At 33.7% G+C, this 24,831-nt stretch overlaps 1 protein-coding gene and 1 long non-coding RNA gene across 2 annotated transcripts; both read right to left on the bottom strand.

Annotated features, from left to right (window-relative positions):
* Positions 1-7,032: 7,032 nt before the first annotated feature.
* Positions 7,033-9,846, bottom strand: LOC146929818 (DEAD-box ATP-dependent RNA helicase 38-like). The gene is made up of 8 exons (XM_085701550.1): positions 9,756-9,846; positions 9,381-9,674; positions 9,067-9,294; positions 8,714-8,779; positions 8,066-8,470; positions 7,845-7,977; positions 7,502-7,587; positions 7,033-7,307 (listed from the first exon to the last, which is right to left on the bottom strand). The coding sequence occupies exons 1-8, from the start codon at positions 9,756-9,758 to the stop codon at positions 7,245-7,247; spliced, it is 1,278 nt and encodes a 425-aa protein (XP_085557676.1). The 5' UTR covers positions 9,759-9,846; the 3' UTR covers positions 7,033-7,244.
* A 10,729-nt stretch (positions 9,847-20,575) lies between these two features.
* Positions 20,576-21,010, bottom strand: LOC146929817 (uncharacterized). The gene is made up of 2 exons (XR_015008292.1): positions 20,774-21,010; positions 20,576-20,678 (listed from the first exon to the last, which is right to left on the bottom strand). It is a non-coding gene; the product is annotated as an uncharacterized LOC146929817 (long non-coding RNA).
* Between the last annotated feature and the right edge of the window lie 3,821 nt (positions 21,011-24,831).

The following is a 24,831-nucleotide window of genomic DNA, read 5'->3' as shown; positions in this document are numbered from 1 at the left end:
ATAAATACTCTTTTTGACTACATCATGATTAGTATAAAGTAAATTATTAAGTTATTCAAAAAATGTATTATATGATAAATATATTACGTACTTTTATTATATTTTATTGTTTTGTTTGTTTTTTATAATTTTATTTTCTAAATAAAAAATTGATTATGGTCTTTTTATAATTATTAAGTTCTTTTTTTTTATTGGTTGGTAAACTCCTTTTATTAAGTTCTAGATAGTGAGTTTTTGACCAAGGTTAAAGCAAAGATTGAATTCACTTTAATGAACGAAAGTATAATATAAATGAGAAATATTTCTTCTATTTTTTAAAAATATTATTATGATAAATGATTTCAAAAGTTTAAAATAAAAATAAAATATAAAATCTTTAATATAGTGATATTAAAAAAAACCATTTTAATGATTGCTTCTCATTTTTTTTAATTCCTTAATTTTATAAATCATTAATTGAAAATATAAATTAAAAATTAAATATACAACTTTTTTTTTGTGTTAACCCTCTTGTTTTTAGTGGAAAGAAATTTACAACTTTTAGTATAATGATACTGACACCATTTTATAGGTGATAAAAACACAAGAAGGGGGTTGAATTGTGTTGCCTTTTTCAAAAAATTTCTAAGCATTTCTATCAGAGTCTGAGTAGAGTTCAGAGTCTGAATGGAGTTCAAATTCTGAGTGCAGCGGATAAAACCAAACACAAAGATAAAGAGGGACGGAGAGAGAGAGAGAGGGAGATAGAGATAGAGAGAGAGAGAGAGATAAAGAAATTATTAATTTGTCCAATGAGAACGGTTGAGTCGCAACGGCGGCAGAGAATGCTCCGATGAGTCGGTAACGGCTTCTGGTACGGCGGCGATGAGTCTCTACGGTGGAACGAAAGGTGCCTGTAGGCACGTTAGCACTCCAACACTCAAGTCAGTAATGGAACTGAAAGAGAGTGAGGAAGATGTGTTGTGAAATGTGATGTGTCTCTTGAGGGTGAAGCAAGTTCACCCTTATATAGGCACATGTTGGTCATAACCATCTTCGGGTTATGCGGCATGTGATTAGGAGCGGAGAAGGACATGTGTACGGTGATCCCTGCGAGGAGGCGTGCTCCTGTGAGGAACGGTGAACACGAGTCGGCGTGCTCCTTTGAGTGTGGAGTCGTAAGGCGGTGTAAGTTAGGTCACGTGTGATTGGTCTTGTGACCAGTCCAAAACAGTTGCCCCCCAAGCCGTTGATGCCTTTATGGCTCAATGGCTTTAGCAGCAAGAGGAGGCGTTTAATCTAAAGGCACTAGTCGACGGCTTAGTTCGGCGGCCCTCAATTCGTTTTGTTGGGGGACTTTAAGTCCTCCCGCAAAGAGTCAGCGTCCATTGATGGTCTAAGCCGAACGGTCTTCGATGTGTTTCGTCAGGAAACTTTGATTCTGGTCGTGAATAGATGGCACCCCACTGAGAATTATTGGAATTAGTTGGCATTTAATGTTTCAGGCGGAACGTTGGCGACGTGATGGCTGTTCAGATTTTCTTTCCACGTGTCTGGTTCGTGTGTCTCACACGTTCGTGTGCCACACGTGCGCTTGGCTTTGAATGCGATATGTTTTTTTGAGACCGCTGTCCATCGTTCAAACCGTGGCTCTTTCCTTTCGCTCGATCTGGTCTGTTGATGTGGACGATTTCGAGGCTCTTTAAGGAGGAGTTTTCCTTGTTTTTCTCCGCAGTTCCTCGTTTTCCTTTGGCATTATTGCTAGAAAATGTAACGACCTAATTCTATTTAAGCAATAAAACATGCGAATATAGAAAATATTCAAGAATTAGACGTTACGTCTCACATAATCCAAAAACTCAACATACATCTCTAGATAAAATATTTCAACAGTCACAGCGGATAAAATTCATGTACAAAATCTCCAACATAAATATGCCATTGTCAACAATACATCATCAAACAAAATCTTCCAAGTCCGACAATCAGTACATCTCAAATAAATGAAATAAGTCCGACACAACTAAAAGACACTGACTTAACCTAATCAGAGCCCTAAACTATAACTCCAAAATGATAGCGGAGGCTAACTCCAGCTATCCAAGCACTCACCGCAAGCGGACTACTCCTGCACAGCGTCTACCCATCCATACAGGCGGGTTAGCTTGTCATCACATTAATCACTCCTGCACCACTGGAGGTTAGCTTTACATTAATCATAATCAATAAATAATAATTGGATATAAAGAAGTTAAATTAATCTTCAAATAGTTGCATAAACAATTAACTTCCATATATACATACATTCAACCAATCCAAATATTACAAGCAAGCATCCACTTACCACCAACAAAAAACATTCACATATCACATCAAGCTTTCATTTCATTATGCAATGCACCTATACTCTACACAAACATGCATGTGGTACCATACAACAACATTAGATGCCAACCGCACATCTAAGTAAGAGTACACCTCCTCTTACCATGTAAAAGTACACCTCCTTTTACATTTCACAACTGACTTCATATGATATGATGCATGGACATACAACAATGACCCGATAATGCACAACTTCAACATACAACTACCAACGACAATGTAAATGTAAACCTCCAATTACATTGACTAGCTCAATAACATTGAATTATCAAGTATTCATGTCCACACACATTCAACAAATCACAATTCACATATGAGTCATCATAACATAAATCATCATCAACTACACAATATCTCACAACAATCCCACATACTTCTCATAAACCAAGCAAAGTGGAATAATACAACATTTATTATAAACATCATATTTAACCTTCAACAACCATTCATTTATTATAAGTCATTCACAAAAGTTTTACAAGGTAATTGGTTCAAAGGAATCGTTTTCAACAAAGTTCGTCTATCGGTATCTCATTTTCAAAATAATTAAAGTTATTGAACCAACCAAGTAAACAAGATTCAATGCCTCAACTAAGTATACCTCTAGGCCACATGTGAGTGCAGTAGAAGATACTTTGGCGTTTCACCGGCCAAATGTGACGAAATCATTAAAAACTCAAAGTTCGTCTCACTTTATCATTTTTACAAAAGAAATCTAATTTTCAAAGCAAAACATGTTAAAACTTGATGAAACCAATCACAACCAATTTTAGAAATCATATAAATAACATACAATCTTAACCCTACTTCAATTCCAGGAGAAAAACGAGTTTTCGGAAAATTGACGTTTTGGACCATTTTCCAAAAGTTAAGTGAATTTCACAATTTCAAGTCCAAATCGAATCAAACGTAGTTCCAGTAGGATTAAGTGTGTAAACAGAGGTTAAACAAGTCAAAAGAAACATTTTAGAAAGCCCAGATTGGTCCCCAAGTGCACAAAGCGAAGAAATAAAAATGGCTGAACTGGGTGTTGCACGCTTAAGCGTCCTCTGCACGCTTAAGCGTCCAACTTCCAGAAACTCCAGAAAGTGCACGCTTTTGGTACGCTGTTGGCACGCTGGTGGGTCGCATAAGCGTCCTACACCAGAAGTTCAAAACACAGTTACGGGTTCCAACCCATTTTCACCCAAAATCCCCCATTTTGATTCTCCCAAACCCCAAAACTTAATCCCAAAGATGTTTATAGGTCATATACACTTCAAAACACTTAAACATATACAAGTTTTGAGATTACAACATCAAATCATCAATAATTCATCAATTCACCAACATTTCCTCAACTTTCAACAACAACAACAATTTCATCATCAATTCACCAAATTCATGATACCCAATGCATCAATTCAACAACAACACATCTAACAACAACAACAATAACATTGGAATATGAATTCATCATTAATCTAACAACCACAACGTTATTCATCATCAATTTCATACAAAAACTCATCGTGTTCATAACTACCCATTTTAGCATACAAATTCAACAACAACAACACAATTATCATTTAAATCATGTACATAATCATGTCATCACAATTAAGCACGAATTTCTACAACTAAATTCAAATTAACCACTTAATGAAAGAATTAGGGTAGAATCTACAACTATTAATTATGATTAAAGTCTGACCCCCTGACCTCAATTCTTCAAAATCAACACTAGGGCTTCACTTTAGCTCCAATTCTTGAAGCTTGACCACCCTCTAGCTCTCTCTAGCTTCCTCTTCAACCCTTCTCTTCTCTTACTCTTTCTCTCTCGACCTCTTCTCTTAATAATGAAAAATGATGGTAAACCCTATTTTCCTCTAACACTAGAGTTTATATAGGTTCTATCTAATTGGGCTCAACTCACAACACCTTAATGGGCCTAACCCATTTCTATTCTAACCCAAAAATGTTACTACTCACTTAACGGTCACTTACCGGTAACAAAATAAATCACTACACTCTCCGGTAACTTAGTAAAATAATACTAGCTCTCACTAAGCACTAAAAATAATTCTCAACAAAATTACTAAATTACCCCTACTCATAAAATGTTCAAAATACCCCTGAGTCCAAAATGACTAAAATACCCTTCTAACACCGAATTCTACAATTCCCAACCAAAAATACACACAGAGGCAAATAATCACATATAAGCACATAAAAGCACACACAAAAGCAATTAAATAAATAATAGAATAAATATAGCGAAAAATCGGGCTGTTACAGAAAACGTTTCTCGTCTTTCCCGTACAGACTCATTTTATTCCTCCTTTTCTCTCCACGGTCGAATGTTCCTCTTCGTTTAGTGTTTTGAGTCGGAGAAAGTAATGGCCTTCTTCTTTGTGGGTCGTAGAGGGAAATCTCATGTGTTTTTCATGGTGATTTGTGGAAGTGAGATTGAGTTGTTTGAAGAGTTTTTTACTTCTGGGTCAGAATGGATGGTTCGGTGGGTGACATTCGTCTCCTTTCAAGGAGTTTCGGCTGACATTTTGTTAACCTGTATTTTCGACAGGCTACAATAAATGTAGTCAAATAAGTTTGACTTAGGTTTTGAAGAAATCTAAATGAGTTCGACTCATAAGCTGGATCGAGTTTATGGACTTAGAGAGATTTTGCCGTTCGATGGACAAGCTTCGATAAGCAAGTGAGATATCGAAGAGAAATTTGTTCATTTGATGTAAACCACACCAAAAAAACCATGGACATTTTAGTCATTGGACTGAACACCAAACTAGTTGTAGTTTACTAAAATGGGGAAAACCTAATTTGTTTAGGGTGCAAAATGATGTCACATTGTATGGGTTGAAGGATCAACTGGACCAAATCAATTGTTGGCTCAACCACAAAGACACAAGAAGGTTGATCTAAACACCAATAGGTTGTTATGAACTTGATCTTTCTGCCTTAAAAATAGAAACATGTCAGCTGGCAGGCAAGCAAGATCAATTTCAAAAAAGCCTCTTGAAACACCTTCCCCTTCATCCTTGTCTGACGGGTCTAAACACCAAAAGGTTGTTATGAGCTTGATCTTGTTGTCCCGTCAATAGAAATATGTTAGTCGGCAGTGAAACATGATCAAGTTGATAAAAACCTCTTGGAACATCTTCCCTTTCATCATCACTTATCTTATTATATATTTTTATGTTGTTGAATTATCTTTTTTAATTTTTTTTATGTCATGCATCATGCCAAACTCTCTAAACCCCAAGTTTAAACACATTCTGAGATGGTTCTAATTATAACTGAACAGTTCCAGACTATGGACGATGGCCTTACGTCAAAGGTTTGAACAGTTTGTGGGGGTGTTAATTGCATTTTTGGTCCATTTAGACATTTTAAATTTTTCCTTTGACTGTAGTTACAGTCTAGGAACGTTTTATTGCTATAAATAATCTTGCATTCTTCAACATTTTTATTCATTCTTCACTTCTCTTCCATTCTAAAATTTTCTTTCTTGTTTTTTGTTATGAGTGGCTCATGATATGTAATTGTTGACCATCTATACGATCCTTGAAATTGCTTTCTAATTTTTGTGAGGGTCGTACGATACAACACTACTTTTTAGTTTTATTATGTTTCTGATTGTATAATGGTAAAAGTAATAGTCTTTATTGTTTCAAAGTAAATCTTGGACTCTTGGGCACTTGGGCCTCATGGGATCGATTGTCCTTTTTTTTTTAAATAAACATTCTTTCTTTTTTCTATCATTTTTCATCTTCTTAAGGCAAAATTAAATGCATTGCAGATTTTTTTTTTAGAGGAAATGCTAGTAGATTTTGTGTACTTATTTATTAGATTAAATGATCGTAATTAGTTTAAATTGATAGAGTACATTAAATATAACCGCATATTTAACATCGCAACAAACGTAAATGATAAATCTGAGAACAAACTCTCCAAATTAAAGTTAATAGAATACAACGGCAAAATGCCGACAAATAGCATCATAAAATTAAGTGACTGTAATACTTATGCCTCCTTATTTGCAATGTTGACATCCAAATTATTGATCAAATCTATAATTGACTAAAGTCAATTTTTCAATATGAATCAAATGAACATCGTAACAAAATGAGAAAGCAAACAATGCCGCACAAGATGACTAATAACACAATGCTTTTTATTTTATAAATATTATTTGCATTAATTATCTATGGAGTTTAGCACTATTTTTTTTAGGGAATATTAATTTATTTATTGATTATCTATGCATCATTTATGATATCGGACATCCAAACCATGTTTATGGTCCATAACCCTATTGAAAACAACACAAATATATTATGAAAAAGAGAGAAACAAAAACTTAGCAGTCGATCTTTAGCAGTCGATCGTTCATTCTCCCTCCCCAGTGGCTTTCGAAAGCTCGACATGAAAGAATAAATAAAATAGGAAAAAAAGTACGGGGATCCCATTCCTTAGTCAGGACCAGGGCTTCCTCGTGAGCCATAGTTCTAGTGTAACATATAAATTAGCCTTATCCGAACCGAAGCGCACGCACCCATCTGACCAAGTCGAGCCCTTTCTGGTTACAGGGAAATAAAGATAAAGAATCGAGTCACCGATAGTGCATCTCTACTAGACATCCTGTTTCTAAAATAATTCAAAGACGCAAGATTAGGGACAAGGAGTAGGAAAATCCATCACAAACCAAATAAAACATTTTTGTATATATAATTACATCATTCTAACCATTAATGTATCATAAACAAATAACTGAAGATACTAGAACTCTTCGTGTATCCATGTTAATAAAATAAGAATCATAGATATGACCAATCTTCAGGAGTCCAACACAGTATCATCACCCTTTTTGGAGATTCACATCATCAGTAAAGTAAACCAGCTTTCTTGAAAGCATCTTTATAGTCTTCAACACATTTTTGTCGCACCTACATCCACAGTGAAATTAACAAAATGATTTATGTAAGATTCATATTGTCACAAGTCATAACCCTTTGCACATGCATATTAAGTGTTCAAAGTTTGCAAATTTTGAATGTTTTATCTTTAATGTTCTACTTCTACATCATGCTGCAAGGATCATCATAATCATAATCCAAGTACATTATCAAGTAGCATATACCTCTGTGACATGGTTGCCAAACTGGTTTTCAATCTTTGACATTAAATTCTCATCCCTTTCATCACATATCAGATTAAATACAGCACCTGTTCAATCAAATGAAACAAATGTAAGAAAAAACACAACATGGTGTTTTCACCGATGAAATTGTTGGAATACTATGAAACAAAACATGCTGAAGGAGAGACCCCGATAGATACGAAGGCTGAAGCGCATCAAAGAACTTCATTGAGCAAAATAACCTCGTCGTTGGAAAGAGCATGGCTAAAATACTACTATGTGAGAATAATATTTGGCATAAACATGCTAAATTTCAACTAAGCAGACAGTTTTGAAAACTTACCCTTGCGCCCAAATCGCCCGGCCCTACCAACCCTGTGAAAATACACCTCAGAATCAAGCTCAGGTTCACCGCCACAGGTGAACTCAGCAGTGTAATTCAGTGGTGGTAGATCATAGTTGATAACCAAATTAACCTAAACAACAAGATGGAAGATGCATAAAAAACAATTTGATACATGGACAAATAATGGTAAGGCATAGATAGAGAAACCAAATGAGCACCTGATCCTGATCAAAGCCACGGGCAAGAACATCATTCGATATAAGAACACGAGTCAAACCATCTTTGAACTCCTTGACCATCTTGTCCCTCTCTTCATGTTCAAGAGCATCTAGTATGGAACTGACCTCATAGCCTAAATCAACAAGAGCTTTATGCAACATTTTCACACTATTTGTACTGCGCACAAAGATAATCGTTTTCCCCACATTCTCTCCTATTTTGAATATGTAATCTTTGATCACTTCAATCTTAGCAAGTTCGTTGGGACAATGCACTTTGTACTGCTTCACTGAATCTAAAGATAGCTCCTCTTTCTTCACAAAAATTTCATTATGCTCCTTCGCAACAATCCTTGTAACGAAATTCTTGACAATGTCGTTTAATGTAGCAGAAAAAAAGAGAACCTGCAAAAACACAAGCCAATCATTAGTCTCCTTCAATCTCTCCGACCTTCAACTCCGCTTATCTTTACATATGCTTGTATCTTCATATAATTTTCAGCGTTCGATAAGTGGGCGGCCTTTTAGTCTCGATTGACAACTTATCCAATCCACTCCATGCACAAATAATAATCAATGTAACACAACAGCATCAAGCAGAAAAAGATTCAATATTTGCAAGTGCACTAAGCAAGAGAATCAACAAACCTGACAGTTTGAATTGAACTTTTGTGTTTTTTGGATTATCCTCATAGAATCATCTCTGAATCCATCCTGCAACAACAAAGTTTTACAGTTATTAAGTAAATTAAGAAACCATCATATTTAGCAACCAAACCAATGCATGACAAATTAAGTAAATCAAAACCATTCCCTAGACCTAGTATGTCCTATATATTTACTTGGAAGTAATTACTAGTTATAGCTTTGCCACCCGTAGAAGACCTCTCTCACTCGAAGATTTAGTCTTTACGAGCGCAGAGGATACCCGATTCACACCAAAAGAACTATAGAAAAAGATATCTAACTATATCTCCCATAATTCCCAATACAAAATTTACCTTGGCAAACATTTGATCAGCTTCGTCAAATACAAGAATCTTCAATCTCGTCATCTCGAGTTTTTTATAAATCATGCAGTTCTTAATTGTGCCAGGAGTGCCAATAACCACCTGAGACATAATGGGTGGTCGTTTCGATTGTGGAGTTGAGGTCTTTCTCATGCAAGGAATTGCAAGTTTTGAACTAATGCGTGTGTACTTTCCCATCTTTTGAAGAACCTCGAAGATCTAACACGAAACACAACAATAAACAAAAATCAAATAATTAACTAATTTATTTATCCAAACATGGCCTAAAAGAAAAAGCATCAAACCTGAATAGCTAACTCTCTAGTGGGGCAAATGCATAGAGCTTGAGGATCATGCAAATTTGGATCAACACGACTAAGCATCCCTAGCACGAAACAAGCAGTTTTGCCAGAACCATGAGGTGCTTGTGCGATCAAATCCTTATATGGAGGTTCAAGAATCATTGGCAAACTTATGGCTTGAATTTTGCTAGGCTTTCGAAACTCCATCTCCAAAAAGAGTCCCTTCAGAAGCTCCTTGGAGAGGGACAGGTCTATGAATGTTGTGGCGGATGTGTATGGAGTGTTGCCGGAGATAACCTGCACAGAAGTAAAAAACCCTAAGGGTTAATTTATCGCTAAGATTTTAAAGAGAAAGAAGAAATAAGATCAGTGTCGAACCATTGTGGTCGGGAAACACTTGCGGATGCCGGAGGGAGGTCGTGAAGGTGCTGGCAACGGTTAGGGAAAGCAACTTCAAATCAGCGGTTAGGGAAAGCAACTTCTGATAATATATAGCGGGAGTTGGCTTAAAAAGAAAGCAACTTCAAATATTTGATATGAACTGAAATTTTGCACCCAAGTTTTTCGGCCTACAAAAAACTAAAAATCTTTTTTTGTTATGATAAAAAAAATAAAATGCTGGATTGGTGGTATCGTGAGTCTGTTTGTTACATATTACAATAAAAGTAATTTTGACATTTGAATAATTTAGAGATTTTATAAAAAAAATCAGTATCAATTTTATGTTTGTTTACTATAATAAAAATCACTATCTTTTATAAATAATTAAGTTTGTTTGGATACAACTTTATAAAAATGATTTTTTCTACAAAATTATTTTAATCTTTTGAACTTTATTTTCTCTCTCATCTAAAAAATCTATTTTTTGATAAACTACTCATAACAACTTCTTATTTGAAGAGAAGTTGTTTTTTTTTTTTTTAGATTCAGATTTTTTAAAAAGATGTAATAAACGGATGCAATGTTTTTAGAAGTGATATAGATAAAAATAATTTTTTTTCTTAAAAAAACTATAACTAACTAGCTCTATATTAACTAGATTTTTTTAGTACTCCAAAAAAAAAGTTATCATTAAAATGTCGTATAAAATCCTAAGAGGAGAAAGATGTGGTTTGGCGGGGGATGGATAATGTGTTTCAAGTTTTCTTTCTCAAATCATTAGATGTAGTGGTCTTGTGAATGGATATTTTAAGTTAAATTACACCGGAGATCATTTTAGTTATTTAATTTGATCATGTTGGTTTTTAAGTTTTTTCGTATCAATTAGATGAGTTAATTAATTGTAATGAGTTGGCTCTTTAAAAATGTCTAATATGGGACAAGAAGGTATAGTATTATTGCATAGGAATTTATGTAATCAATTCTTCAAAATGTTAAAAATATTGTGTGGCAGCTGGGCGATGGTAACAATATTAATTTTTGGATGGATAAATGAGATCATAATGGAACTTCTCTTATGTCCATTACTAATCAATCTATTATTGACACAACTCTCTATGTGAGGGACGTGGTAATCGTCTACCTTTGCTTTACAGGTTCTTGCTATCCCTGCACCTAAATTCACTGATGGACTTGACAATATTGGTTGGGGAGGAACCAACATTAGGGATTTCACAATTAAAAGTGCCTATGATTCTCAAAATTCTAGAGCTCAACCCATCCAGGGAGATTGGAAGGCCTTGTGGAGATGGAAATGACCATATAGAATTCAAACTTTTACGTGGATTGTGGCTGATGAGCAGTTGCTCACTAATTACCGTATGAGTAATTGGAGTGTTGGAGCTTCTCTCACATGCTCTAGATGTGACAAAGATGATGAAACCGCTATTCATGTGTTAATGGATTGCCCATTAGCAACCCAAATATGGATAAGGTTAGCCCCTTTGAATCAAATCTCTATTTTTATTTTATTTTTCTGATTGTAGGGATTGGATCTTCAAGAATATCAATCATCAATTACATGGTATTCAGAATAAAAAATGGAGCACAAATTTTATAGTGGCTTGCTGGTAGATATGGATGTCGAGGAATAAAACTATTTTTGAAGATGACTTTCAACGTTTAACTGACCACACTTACATGATTCTCAAGATGGTTGAAGATATAGACAAATACACCAAACATCCTCTTAATGTTCGACAATGTGACACTATTTTCGTTGGTTGAAAAAGACATGGGTTAAACTTAACTGTGATAGAACCTACAAAGATTCGTCAGGTCTTGCTGGTTGTGGTGTACTCTTTCGAAACTCAGATGGCAGATGGATTACAGGCTACTAGCAAAAAATTGGAACGTGTGACGCTCTCTGTGATGAAATGTGGGGAATGTACTTAGGAATGCAGCTTGCCTGGAGATAGGGGTGGGAATAGGTCAGGCCAGGCTTTGATAGGCCTGAGTTTGGCCTACGAAAAAAATTACAAGCCTGAACCTGGCCTATGGCCTATCATAGGCCGTTTTTCTTGGCCTGACCTGGCCTATTTAAATGCCTGGACTAGCCTGAAAGCCTACTTACAGGCCTACTTCACATTAAGGCCGTCAAATAGTTCATTTGACCTACTAAATAGGCTAAACAGGCCTTAAAGCCTACTTAAAAGCCTATTTCACTACAAGTAAATTTTAACTAGATTAAAGCCTACTTAAAAGCCTATAACAACAAAACCTATTAAGGGACTACTAGATAGAGAAAAAGATGTTTATATTTTTAATGTATGCAATTATTTTAATATAAAAAAACATTTTTTAATAAATAAGTATTAATAGGCCGGCCTATTAGGCTTAATAGGCTTTTCTGGAAGCCTAAGCCTGACCTATTTAACTAAACAGGCTCTCTAAAAAGCCTAAGCCTAGGCCTATCTACTAAACAGGCCAGGCCAGGCCAGGCCAAAACAGGTCAAGCCGTAGGCCCCTGTAGGCCGGCCTGGCCTATTCCCAACCCTACCTGGAGACATGGTTTTCACCATCTTCAAGTGGAAAATGAGTCAAAATTTGGCTAACATGATCACAAGGAAAGTTAAAATTAATGGCAAACCACCCACATTGATGTGCCACATACAAGACCTTTTAAAGTTGAACTGGCAGGTGCATTTCAATCATACCTAGCGGGAGGAAATATAATTTCTGATTGGATGCCTAGTTTTAGCTTCTCTTTGGACTCTTTTAACATTCATGTTATGGAAACTCCTCCTATTGAGATCTTAAGTCTCCTTTTTTATGACATTTATGAGGCTTGCATGCCTAGGAATATTGATGTAACTCATTAGTGTTTTTTTTTTGTTTTTGGGCGTGTAAGCCCTCTCTTACTACCAAAAAAAAAAAAAAAAAATGGAGCCTCGTGTTTTTATTATGATTGATTTGTTAATCAATTGTATTGTAAATGAGCCTAAAACTTTAAGTTGCTTGGGTGTATTGTAATTTTTGTTTCGTGAGTCAAGTATCCATTTTACACTTTTTTTTTTTAGATGAAAAGATACAGTGACAAAATTTATCAAGAAAATTTCAAGACAGTGTATTTGCTAAAACATGTCCTTAATTACACATCATTACCTCCCTTGATTTCCGCCAAATAACAAATTTAATTGGTTGAGACTTTCCTTGATAAATTCTTGATAAAAACTCTCTAGATAAATAGCAATCCTCTTTTTTTTTTTTGTTGAGGGAAATATTATTTTACTTAATTCCGATTTGTGAGTATAATAACAATTGTACTTTTGTTTACAAGAATAACAATATTGTACTTTTTCTTAAAAAGATAATAATTGCACTTCTTCCACCCTGATTTTTTTTTTCCGATATGGCCAAGAGAAAGGTTAGGCATCCGGGAGAATCTTGAATGCCCTTCACTACAACATTTTATGTACTTTTTTTTTAGTAATGTTTGCTATTGCATATTGCAATTGCAAATTCATTTTAGTGTTACATTTTTGCTTATAAGTTATTGTTTTCCAATTTTGCATTGACCGAGTGAAGGTATAATCTATAGTATTGATTTCAATTAAAAAATTAATATATGGAATATTAGCACAACAAGATGTGTTAGATGAAGATTGTTAATCCTTTTTCTTGGACTAATTTTAAGTTGCTGCAACATAATGCTGAACCTGAAGCTGTTGATATATTTTGGTGGTGTAATATCTCAGATCCTCTTTCGGTTGTTCTTAAATTATTCAGATTGTGAAGTGAATGATGTTTTTAAAAAAATAAAAAATAATTTTTTATAAAAAATAATTAAACCGTTGCATGTTAATTTTTCTTCTTCTAATGTTGGGAAACTATCTATTAGGAACCCTCCCTCAAGTAGATTATATATGTTAATGATGCAGTACTTGGTAATTAGTGAAATGTTACAAGTTGCAGAGCCTCATTCTTGCTACTTTTGCCAAACTAATTAGCATATTGTTTATTCCTTATAAATTTTCTTAGATAATTATTTATGTTTTTCTGGAGTAAGCCTAAAGTTTTAGGGTTAGCTGCTAGTGAGGTGGGGGGACTGTGAGGTTGCCATTCATAGGTCGTCTGATCATGTGTTTTAAAGATTACTGGTTTCAAACATAGAATAGAAATCAAACTAAAACTAAACCTCACGAACTTATAACTTACATTTTAGTATAGAAAATAAGCAAATTTAATTGAACCAATAATGTGATATGTCAATCCATATATTTTTGAAAATCTATAAATATGTCGATACATTCAATTTGAAGAATCTAGCAATTCTAATTCGATATATTTAAAGGAAACGTCTTAAAATAGTACCATTCTTGATTTTATAAAATAGATTTTAGTACCTACACACTTTTTGTCTACTATGTCCGAAAAACATAAATAATTCCTAATATGTTGATTACATTTATTAAAATATATAAACCTAAATAATGCTAGTTAATTCACTCAAATTTAGTACAAAAGTTGTATTTTTTATTATTCTTTCCTCCATTCATGTTAGCAAATAAAATCATCCAAAACAACCTTTGAAGAAATAGGAATATAAATGTTGAGGAAGTACATTAATATCTATTATTACAAATTCACTTGCCAAATAAAATTAATATTTAAAAATTAATTCCATACATAGTAAAGAAATATAACAATAAAAGAAGACATTTGACAAGAAATCCCCTTGTATATATTTATTTATATTACAAAAAGAGTATCCTTACATAAAAAAAAAAATCTCTTATGAGACTGTGAATTAAGATACATTTTTCTAGAATGGAGCACCCTTAATGAAGCATGATCAGGCTATTGATAATCTAACCTCTTAGGACTTGTAGCAGAAGGAAAAAGGCTTGAAGAAAGTGGAGACGGGGGATCGAGAACTAAAAGTGAATATAAAGGGTATTCAGGTGATGAAGATGAAGAAAAAAGGCTTGGTGATAGTAGAGGCCTATAAGGTGATTGGGGGGAAAGGAAATTCATGTTACTTTTCGGTGAAGGCAACATAAATTTAGAAGTTGGTGATAGGGGGTTATTTGTTTGTGAGGAAGAAAAACCAATCACAGGTTGGTTACAGTCGCTCATATGGAAAGTTGGGTTGGTAGCATTCAAAGACGCTGAAGGATTAGACACATTTGTTTGTGTTGAAGGGAAACCATTCACAACTTGGTTACTACCACTCGGAGGATAATAACATTCCTGAGATTGAATTATTGGTTGATATTGAGCATTTATGTTGTTGAATACGTGTGGTTGACAAGGGTAAAGTTGAAAATGGTTACCTCTTGAATCACCAAAGTTCATTGTTGGGTGTTGAAGGTTTCTAGCGAAAGCAGACACTGAAGACTCAACAAGATTATTTTCTGAATTGTAAACAATAGGATGACAATTAATAGATTCCACATGATGTCCTAAAAGTGTATTGGATGGGGCTTGTGAAGGAGGTACTGGTTTTGAAACCATAACTGGAATCGGTTGCCTTACAATGGACAATGGTGGAGGCCGAATCTTCTGCAACCTTGTAACCATTTCCTGAGACTTTGGTGTGGAAGGGAAACCATTTACAAGTTGGTTATTAATGTTAATATCGAAAATTTGATTGGTACCATCATGAGAGATTGAAGGATTAGCCACATTTGTTTGTGTTGAAGGGAAACCATTCAAAATTTGGTTATTAACATTTGTTTGTGAGGAATGAAAATCATTCACAAATTGCTTACTCCCATTAGTAGGATAATAATGTTCTTGAGATTTAATTATTGGATGATATTGAACATTTACATTGTTGAAGACCTGTGATTGATTGGGGTAAAGTTGATTACCTCCTAAATTACCAATGTTCAATGGCAGTAGGTCTTGAGAGTTTCCCATCAAACCAGATATTGGAAACTCAACAAGATTACTTTGTGAATTGTCAACAAGATGATTACCGGTAATAGGCTGCATAGGATGTGTTGGAAGTGCATTGTATAAAGCTTGTGAAGGAGGTACTGGAGCCGAAACCTGAACCGGAACTGGTGGCCTTACTGCATTTGATTTCTTTCCCGTAATGTGCTGAATAAAACTCTTGAATTCATCTTTGTGAACGACGTAAAAATCTGAATAAGGATATAAATGTCTATGGCTAGATATAATATTGTTGCCAAAATCAATTGTTTGCTGAAAGGAAATATTTCTATTGTTCATCCCTATTTGGTTTACAACCAAACTCACACTATGTTTTTGTGAGTTTTCCATTTTTTGCAACCTAAGAAGTTACACAATCAAAATTCCCCACTTTACAAATTAATAGTAACACCCCAAAATAGAAAACACCCCCAATTTGAATGATATAATAAAAAACTGAGAAAAGTGAGATGAGTGAAGAAGTAGAACACCCTATGACATTATATAGGATTTTGGGTCGAGTCAAAAATGGCAAAGGAAGATAAAATGGAATGGTATTTTAAGAAAAAACAACTTTGATTTAACAAAGGTGTTCACGTGTAAAGTGTGAACACTTATTGTAAATGAAAAAGATGTTGACAAACAATATTATTATATTTTGATAATACGGTTAACAAATAGTTTTTTCTATTTAAAAATATTAGGTTGAAAGAAAATATCAGGTTGATAATATCGTTGACACATAGTAAACAAATATTTAATGTTTGTTCAACGTTCATGATTAATCTTTTTTTATGAGAGCATTATTGCTATATATATATATATATATATATATATATATATATATATATATATATATATATATATATATATATATACACACTCTTTTTGACTACATCATGATTAGTATAAAGTAAATTATTAAGTTATTCAAAAAATGTATTATATGATAAATATATTACGTACTTTTATTATATTTTATTGTTTTGTTTGTTTTTTATAATTTTACTTTCTAAATAAAAAATTGATTATAGTCTTTTTATAATTATTAAGTTCTTTTATTTTATTGGTTGGTAAACTCCTTTTATTAAGTTCTAGATAGTAAGTTTTTGACCAAGGCTAAAGCAAAGATTGAATTTACTTTAATGAACGAAAGTATAATATAAATGAGAAATATTTCTTCTATTTTTTAAAAATATTATTAGGATAAATGATTTCAAAAGTTTAAAATAAAAATAAAATTTAAAATCTTTAATATAATGATATTAAAAAAAATAAACCTTTTTAATGATTGCTTCTTATTTTTTTAATTCCTTAATTTTATAAATCATTAATTGAAAATATAAATTAAAAATTAAATATACAACTTTTTTTTGTGTTAACCCTCTTGTTTTCAGTGGAATGAAATTTAAACCTTTTGGTATAATGATACTGGCACCATTTTATAGGTGACGTCAAAAACACAAGAAGGGGGGTTGAATTGTGTTGCCTTTTTCAAAAGCAAACACAAAAATAAAGAGGGACGGAGAGAGAGAGGGAGATAGATAGAGAGAGAGAGAGAGAGACAAAAAGAAATTATTGATTTGTCCGATGAGAACGGTTGAGTCGCAACGGCGGCAGAGAATGCTCCGATGAGTCGGTAACGGCTTCTGGTACGGCGACAATGAGTCTCTACGGTGGAACGAAAGGTGCCTGTAGGCACGTTAGCACTCTAACACTCAAGTCAGTAATGGAATTGAAAGAGAGTGAGGAAGATGTGTTGTGAAATGTGATGTGTCTCTTGAGGGTGAAGCAAGTTCACCCTTATATAGGCGCACGTTGGTCATAACCATCTTCGGGCTATGCGGCATGTGATTAGGAGCGGAGAAGGACATGTGTATGGTGATCCCTACGAGGAGGCGTGCTCATGTGAGGAACGGTTCACACGAGCTGGCGTGCTCCTTTGAGTGTGGAGCCGTAAGGTGGTGTAAGTTAGGTCACGTGTGATTGGTCTTGTGACCAGTCCAAAACAGTTGCCCCCCAAGCCGTTGATGCCTTTATGGCTCAATGGCTTTAGCAGCAAGAGGAGGCGTTTAATCTAAAGGCACTAGTCGACGGCTTAGTTCGGCGGCCCTCAATTCGTTTTGTTGGGGGACTTTAAGTCCTCCCGCAAAGAGTTAGCGTCCATTGATGGTCTAAGCCGGACGGTCTTCGATGTGTTTCGTCAGGAAACTTTGATTCCGGTCGTGAATAGATGGCACCCCACTGAGAATTATTGGAATTAGTTGGCATTTAATGTTTCAGGCGGAACGTTGGCGACAAGATGGCAATTCAGATTTGCTTTCCACGTGTCTGGTTCGTGTGTCTCACACGTTCGTGTGTCACACGTGCGCTTGGCTTTGAATGCGATATGTTTTCTAAGACCGCTGTCCACCGTCTAAACCGTGGCTCTTTCCTTTCGCTCGATCTGGTATGTTGATGTGGACGGTTTTGAGGCTATTTAAGGAGGAGTTTTCCTTGTTTTTCTCCGCAGTTCCTCGTTTTCCTTTGGCATATTGCTAGAAAACGTTTCTCGTCTTTCCCGTACAGACTCATTTTATTCCTCCTTTTCTCTCCACGGTTGAATGTTCCTCTTCGTTTAGTGTTTTGAGTCAGAGAAAGTAATGACCTTCTTCTGTGTGGGTCGTAGAGGGAAATCTCATGTGTTTTTCATGGTGATTTGTGGAAGTGAAGAAGAGATTGAGTTGTTTGAAGGGTTTTTTACTTCTGGGTCAGAATGGATGGTTCGGTGGGTGACATTCGTCTCCTTTCAAGGAGTTTCGGCTGACATTTTGTTAACCTGTATTTTTGACAGGCTACAATAAATGCAATCAAATAAGTTTGACTTAGGTTTTGAAGAAATCTAAACGAGTTCGACTCATAAGCTGGATCGAGTTTATGGACTTAGAGAGATTTTGTCGTTCGATGGAGAAGCTTCGACAAGCAAGTAAGATATCGAAGAGAAATTTGTTCATTTGATGTAAACCACACCAAAAAACCATGGACATTTTAGTCATTGGACTGAACACCAAACTAGTTATAGTTTACTAAAATGGGGAAAACCTAATTTTTTTAGGGTGCAAAATGATGTCACATTGTATGGGTTGAAGGATCAACTGGACCAAATCAATTGTTGGCTCAACCACAAAGACACAAGAAGGTTGATCTAAACACCAATAGGTTGTTATGAACTTGATCTTTCTGCCCTAAAAATAGAAACATGTCAGCTGGCAGGCAGGCAAGATCAATTTCAAAAAAGCCTCTTGAAACACCTTCCCGTTCATCCTTGTCTGACGAGTCTGAACACCAAAAGGTTGTTATGAGCTTGATCTTGTTGTCCCGTCAATAGAAATATGTTAGTCGGCAGTGCAACATGATCAATTTGATAAAAAACCTCTTGGTACATCTTCCCTTTCATCATCACTTATCTTATTATATATATTTATGTTGTTGAATTATCTTTTTTAATTTTTTTTTATGTCGTGCATCGTGCCAAACTCTCTAAACCCCAAGTTTAAACACATTCTGAGATGGTTCTAATTATAACTGAACAGTTCCAGACTATGGACGATGGCCTTACGTCAAAGGTTTGAACAGTTTGTGGGGGTGTTAATTACATTTTTGGTCCATTTAGACATTTTAAATTTTTCCTTTGACTGTAGTTACAGTCTAGGAACGTTTTATGGCTATAAATAATTCTGCATCCTTCAACATTTTCATTCATTCTTCACTTCTCTTCCATTCTAAAATTTTCTTTCTTGTTTTTTTGTTATGAGTGGCTCATGATATCATGGTCATTGTTGACCATTTATACGATCCTTGAAATTGCTCTGTAGTTTTTGTGAGGGTCGTACGATACAACACTATTTTTTAGTTTTATTATGTTTCTGATTGTATAATGGTAAAAGTAATAGTCTTTATTGTTTGAAAGTAAATCTTGGACTCTTGGGCACTTGGACCTCATGGGATCGATTGTCCTTTTTTTTTTTGTTTACTTATTTATTAGATTAAATGATCGTAATTAGTTTAAATTGATAGAGTACATTAAATATAACCGCATATTTAACATCGCAAAAAACGTAAATGATAAATCTGAGAACCAACTCTCCAAATTAAAGTTAATAGAATACAACGGCAAAATGCCGACAAATAGCATGATAAAATTAAGTGACTGTAATACTTATGCCTCATTATTTGCAACGCTGACATCCAAATCATTGATCAAATCTATAATTGACTAAAGTCAATTTTTCAATATGAATCAAATGAACATCGTAACAAAATGAGAAAGCAAACAATGCCGCACAAGATGACTAATAACACAATGCTTTTTATTTTATAAATATTATTTGCATTAATTATCTATGGAGTTTAGCACTATTTTTTTTAGGGAATATTAATTTATTTATTGATTATCTATGCATCACTTATGATATCGGACATCCAAACCATTTTTATGGTCCATAACCCTATTCAAAACAACACAAATATATTATGAAAAAGAGAGAAACAAAAACTTAGGGGACTAGACATCCTGTTTCTAAAATAACTAGCTGTCAACCCGTGCTTCGCACGAGGTGGATTGCTTTTTTTTTTTTCCGGATAATTTTGTTGGCAATCGCATTTGTTAACGGTTAAAAGTGAACTGATTCTAAGGAGTATTGTTGAAATCATAGAATACTGTTGTCCTTCTCAAATATGGAAATGAACTAACATAGCAACTAACATATCAACCATTGTTATTGCACATATAGTGTACTGGAGTCAAAATATATATGTTGTGATATAGTCAAAAACCTATTTAAGTTTGATTACCAAAAAAGGGTTGGACTATTATATCCAAACCATCGTTTCAACACATATAGTCATCGAAATATTATACAAATTGTACATTGTTAACACATTTGTAGAAGTGCAGCTCCCAGCGAGATCCAAATCATTTTTAGCATAAGCAGAGAGAGATTCCTGTTGCAATAAAGAGAGGATAGAATAATGTATAAGCAAATAGATTTGCAATCCTAACACCAAAGAAACATGTTTCTTTCAAATGTAATCAGTACCTTTTGTTGTTTATTGGCCACGGATGTGTCTGACATACATTTTGGTTGGTGGATCCTCCAAATCAAAGATCAACCTATCACCCTCTTGTAAGTCGCGGTCTACGACGAAGTTAAACCATTCACCACCTAAATTTTTCTCAGCATTCCCTCTGCCAGCAGTCCTAACCTTGCAATTATATGTCTTGTGTGTTTACAAATCTTCTAAAGTCATCCTTACATACTTTCTTTTCAAGACTTTTTTGGATATTTGATTTGAAAAATGCTATATGAAATAAAAAATGGAACTGTAAAGGCACATTATTATATTACAATTATAATGTTGATTCTTCAAGGCACATTTCTTTAAGGTTGATGTTATGAGACATTAATATATTACAATTATAACACCTTCTGAATTTAATGTAACAGAGGATATGTGGTAAGTTTCCATAGTCTTATTCTATGTGTTATTTGTTATTTTTAATAGATTGACATATTTATTTTACAATAGTAGATGATGCTAGATTTATTAAGAATGGTTTTTGACGTACCAAGGCTTGTTGTTTTTCAATGGAGGCTAAAGCTGCTGTCACATCCTTCTCAAAGTGATGATAATGCACCGCATTAGTTCTTTGCAAATTGTTGACAAGACATGCATTTGGCTGAATTTGATTATTAGTTCTTGCTTCATCCTCACCATTTGTTTGTTCAGTGTCAGTGTCATCGTCTGAAATGATCTCAATGGGTTCTTGTTTAACTCATGCGGGGAAAACAGTTGGAATGTAAATTGGTCCTAGTTGTGTCAGCTTATACATGTTTTTGATGCCCTCGTAGTCGAGCCTAATCTTGGTTGGAACCAAAAATCCAAACTCTTTGGCAATTTTGATTCCATTACCCATGTACACCCCTATATATGTCATCCTTGCCAAAGTGTGTGACATAGTTAATTCATTCATCAGAAAGAAGCAATCCAGGAGAGTTGAAGTTGATTTCTTTGCGGTGTTGATTGTAGTAGTGTTGTTGAATACAGACTCTAGCCTACATTGACGTAAAAAAGGGTTAAGTTAAGTTGGATTTGAACAATAGTAGAACTAAACTGTAATTCAACGATTAAGAAACTATATCAGTTTTTAACATCTTAGATGTAACATTCAAAATTCTTATAATGCAGAATTTAACTCCAACAATTGGCTTTATACTCTGTATATACAACAAAACCAGAAAATCAAGCAAACTTAGATATAAGCACTTATTTGAGTCAAAAACCATAAACAGAAAACAATAGCTATAGCGGTATTAAATTAGCAAGTATATTCACCTAAAAAAATTACCAATAATCTTACTGGTTTCAAAAAGAAATAAGAAAATCATGATTGAATAGCAAACAAAAATAACACAAACAGAAACATAGTTAGTTAGTGATGAAGCAAATGATATCCATGACCATCTTTAACATAAATTCATCAGTAACTCTAATCCAAATGCTTTAAAATCTTTTTATATAGTATTTTAAATCGTAACAAAGTTCCATAGTCAACATGCATACAATTTTAAATTTAATCTAACTTGAAAAAGATATTATTGAATCTCAGATATCAGCAGATTTTCCAAAATAGCTTAATTACAGTTTTTGCTTTTGTTTCAAGATTTTACGATTGTCACAAACAGAGACCCAAAAACACATAAACATATAAACCGATAGGTTTTCAGATAAGCTTCAACATATATAAATCCTTTCACATGATCTACAACAAAGGCAGATATTAACTGCAACATATATAAATCTCGTATCCTCGTGGGTACCCACTATACGGGTACCCGTGGGTATTGAGGTATCCATGGGTACCCATGGAGTTTTGAATTTATTTATTTTTTGGTACAAATAATAACTTTTTTTAATTGCCAAAAAACTTCAACTTTTAAACATCCAGACATAATCCACTCAAAATTTCATAAATCATACATAATTCATAGAAAATTCATGATATTCTTTTATAATCTATATGTTTTATGATGTGAATGAAGTGGAAACGGTGAACTTAATAAGATGAATTAAAAAAAATTAAAATAAAAATAGGTTATTATTGAGGATTTTTAGGTGGGCGGTAAAATTTTCTTCAATAAGGTACCAACTTTAAGTAATAAGATATGATATATAAAGATATATTAGTAATTTACTTAATTTATTATCGGGTATGGATACCCGTGGGTATGGATACAATCCAATCCGTGTCTGTGTCCATATAATAATGGGTAGTCAAATACCCGTTTATTATACCCATGGATACCCGTTTACCTACCCGCTCCATACCTGTGACGGATTTTACCCATGGGTACCCGTGGGCATGGGTATTTTTGCCACCCCTAGCAAAGGCAGGTATTAACTGCAATTTAGTACCACGTATATAAATCATTTCACATAATCTACAGCAAAGGCAGATATTAACTACAATTTAGTATCGAGTCCTTTCATGTGAATTATACGCACTTTTAAAAAACTTGTTTTAAAGGAGAGATGTTCAAATTACGGAATATTAGCATTCTTCGTAAATTTGAGAATGAAGGTCGCATAATCCAAATATTTGTGATGCATGGTCTAAGGCATGGGGTTCAGTAACATATTTTGTAAAAAAAAAAAATCCGATGGAAAAATGAACAAATTAATAAATATTGCACAAAAATTATAAATCTTTATCAAAATATTTATGAAAGTTTTATCAAGAGCAGGAAAACATCATAAATTACATATTAGTTAAAATTATAAAAGTGAGCGCTACTGTCATAGAGTTACCAAAAAGGGATTAACACCAATATTTACATGACACAAAATGAACGAAAGAAACACATTAAACTCTTTAGCGTCTTGTGTAGGAACTTGGTTATTAATAATTTGACCGTTAAAAAATAAAAAATCTCTTTGACGTCAAAAAAGTAATATCAGCTGAGCAATATTCAGTCTCTTCACATATGCTTAGTAATATTCAGTCTGGAAGATTACATTGAAAGGATAGATGGTAAAATGACGGATAATTGAGAATCATTGTAATATGTCAAAATATAAACCTTAAAAACCATGAACCATCAACTTAGTTTTAAATAATTAAAAATAAAAAATTGTAAAATAGTTAAAAGTTTTTAAAAATATAAAAATTGGAAAATAGTTAAAAAAAATTGGTGAGGTAGCACTCGAACAAACAACACTAAAAAAATTATATGCATTAGCGTAACAAAAAAACAGACAGACGGACATAAAATATTACTCTAAACGTTAATGTGTGTATATAATAGCGAGGATGAAGAAAGGAGATAAAAATATTTGGGATCATTAAATGACAGCGTGAATAAAAATATTGTGAGATTGTGATGATTAAACGATATTGAAATTAAATATATAAGTGATGATAAAAAGATAATAAAATTCCTTTGAAAAAAAGATAATAAAATTAAATGGAATCTCCTTAAAAAATTAATGGAACGGTTAAAAAAAAATAAAGTTAAATGGAAGAAAAAAAAAACATATTGAAATATAATATTAAAAAATAAAGAAAAGGTTCCCAGCGTGGGTTGAAAAGAGGTGCTTGTGAAATAAATTGTCGAGAAGTAGTTTTTTAAAGTAACATTCAACAGCTTCTGGTCAAAGCTCATTCCATTCAATTTTATGCGTTCAAAAAAAGTACTTTTTTTAGTAAGTACTTAATTGATATTGTATTTGGTCTAACTTCTCCTTAAAAATGTAGAGAAGTTTGAAAAAAGTCGGGTCAAACGATACCTTAATCTCCCACTACGACAATGTAGAAGCAACTGAATTTGGGAGAAAAAATTGAAAAATAGTTAAAAATATAAAAATTGGAAAATAATTAAAAGTTATTAAAATATAAAAATTAGAAAATAATTAAAAAAAATTGATTAGGAGCAAAAATGGAAATTCATAGGCCAACCCTAAAAAAACCCACCCTCCAATAATTGAATTACCAAAATGCCCCTCCTAGGGGCAAATTGGTAAATTCAATGGACATTAACTTTTATATATAGTATATAGAAGTATATAGATTCAAAGACGCAAGATTAGGGACAAGGAG

This window comes from Medicago sativa, chromosome 4 (assembly GCF_051527215.1).
Source record: "Medicago sativa cultivar Bolivia chromosome 4, Bolivia_mono, whole genome shotgun sequence".
In the NCBI taxonomy this organism is placed as follows: Eukaryota; Viridiplantae; Streptophyta; class Magnoliopsida; order Fabales; family Fabaceae; genus Medicago; species Medicago sativa.
The sequence above is the reverse complement of the archived record's forward strand: the minus strand, read 5'-3'. Positions and strand labels throughout refer to the sequence as shown.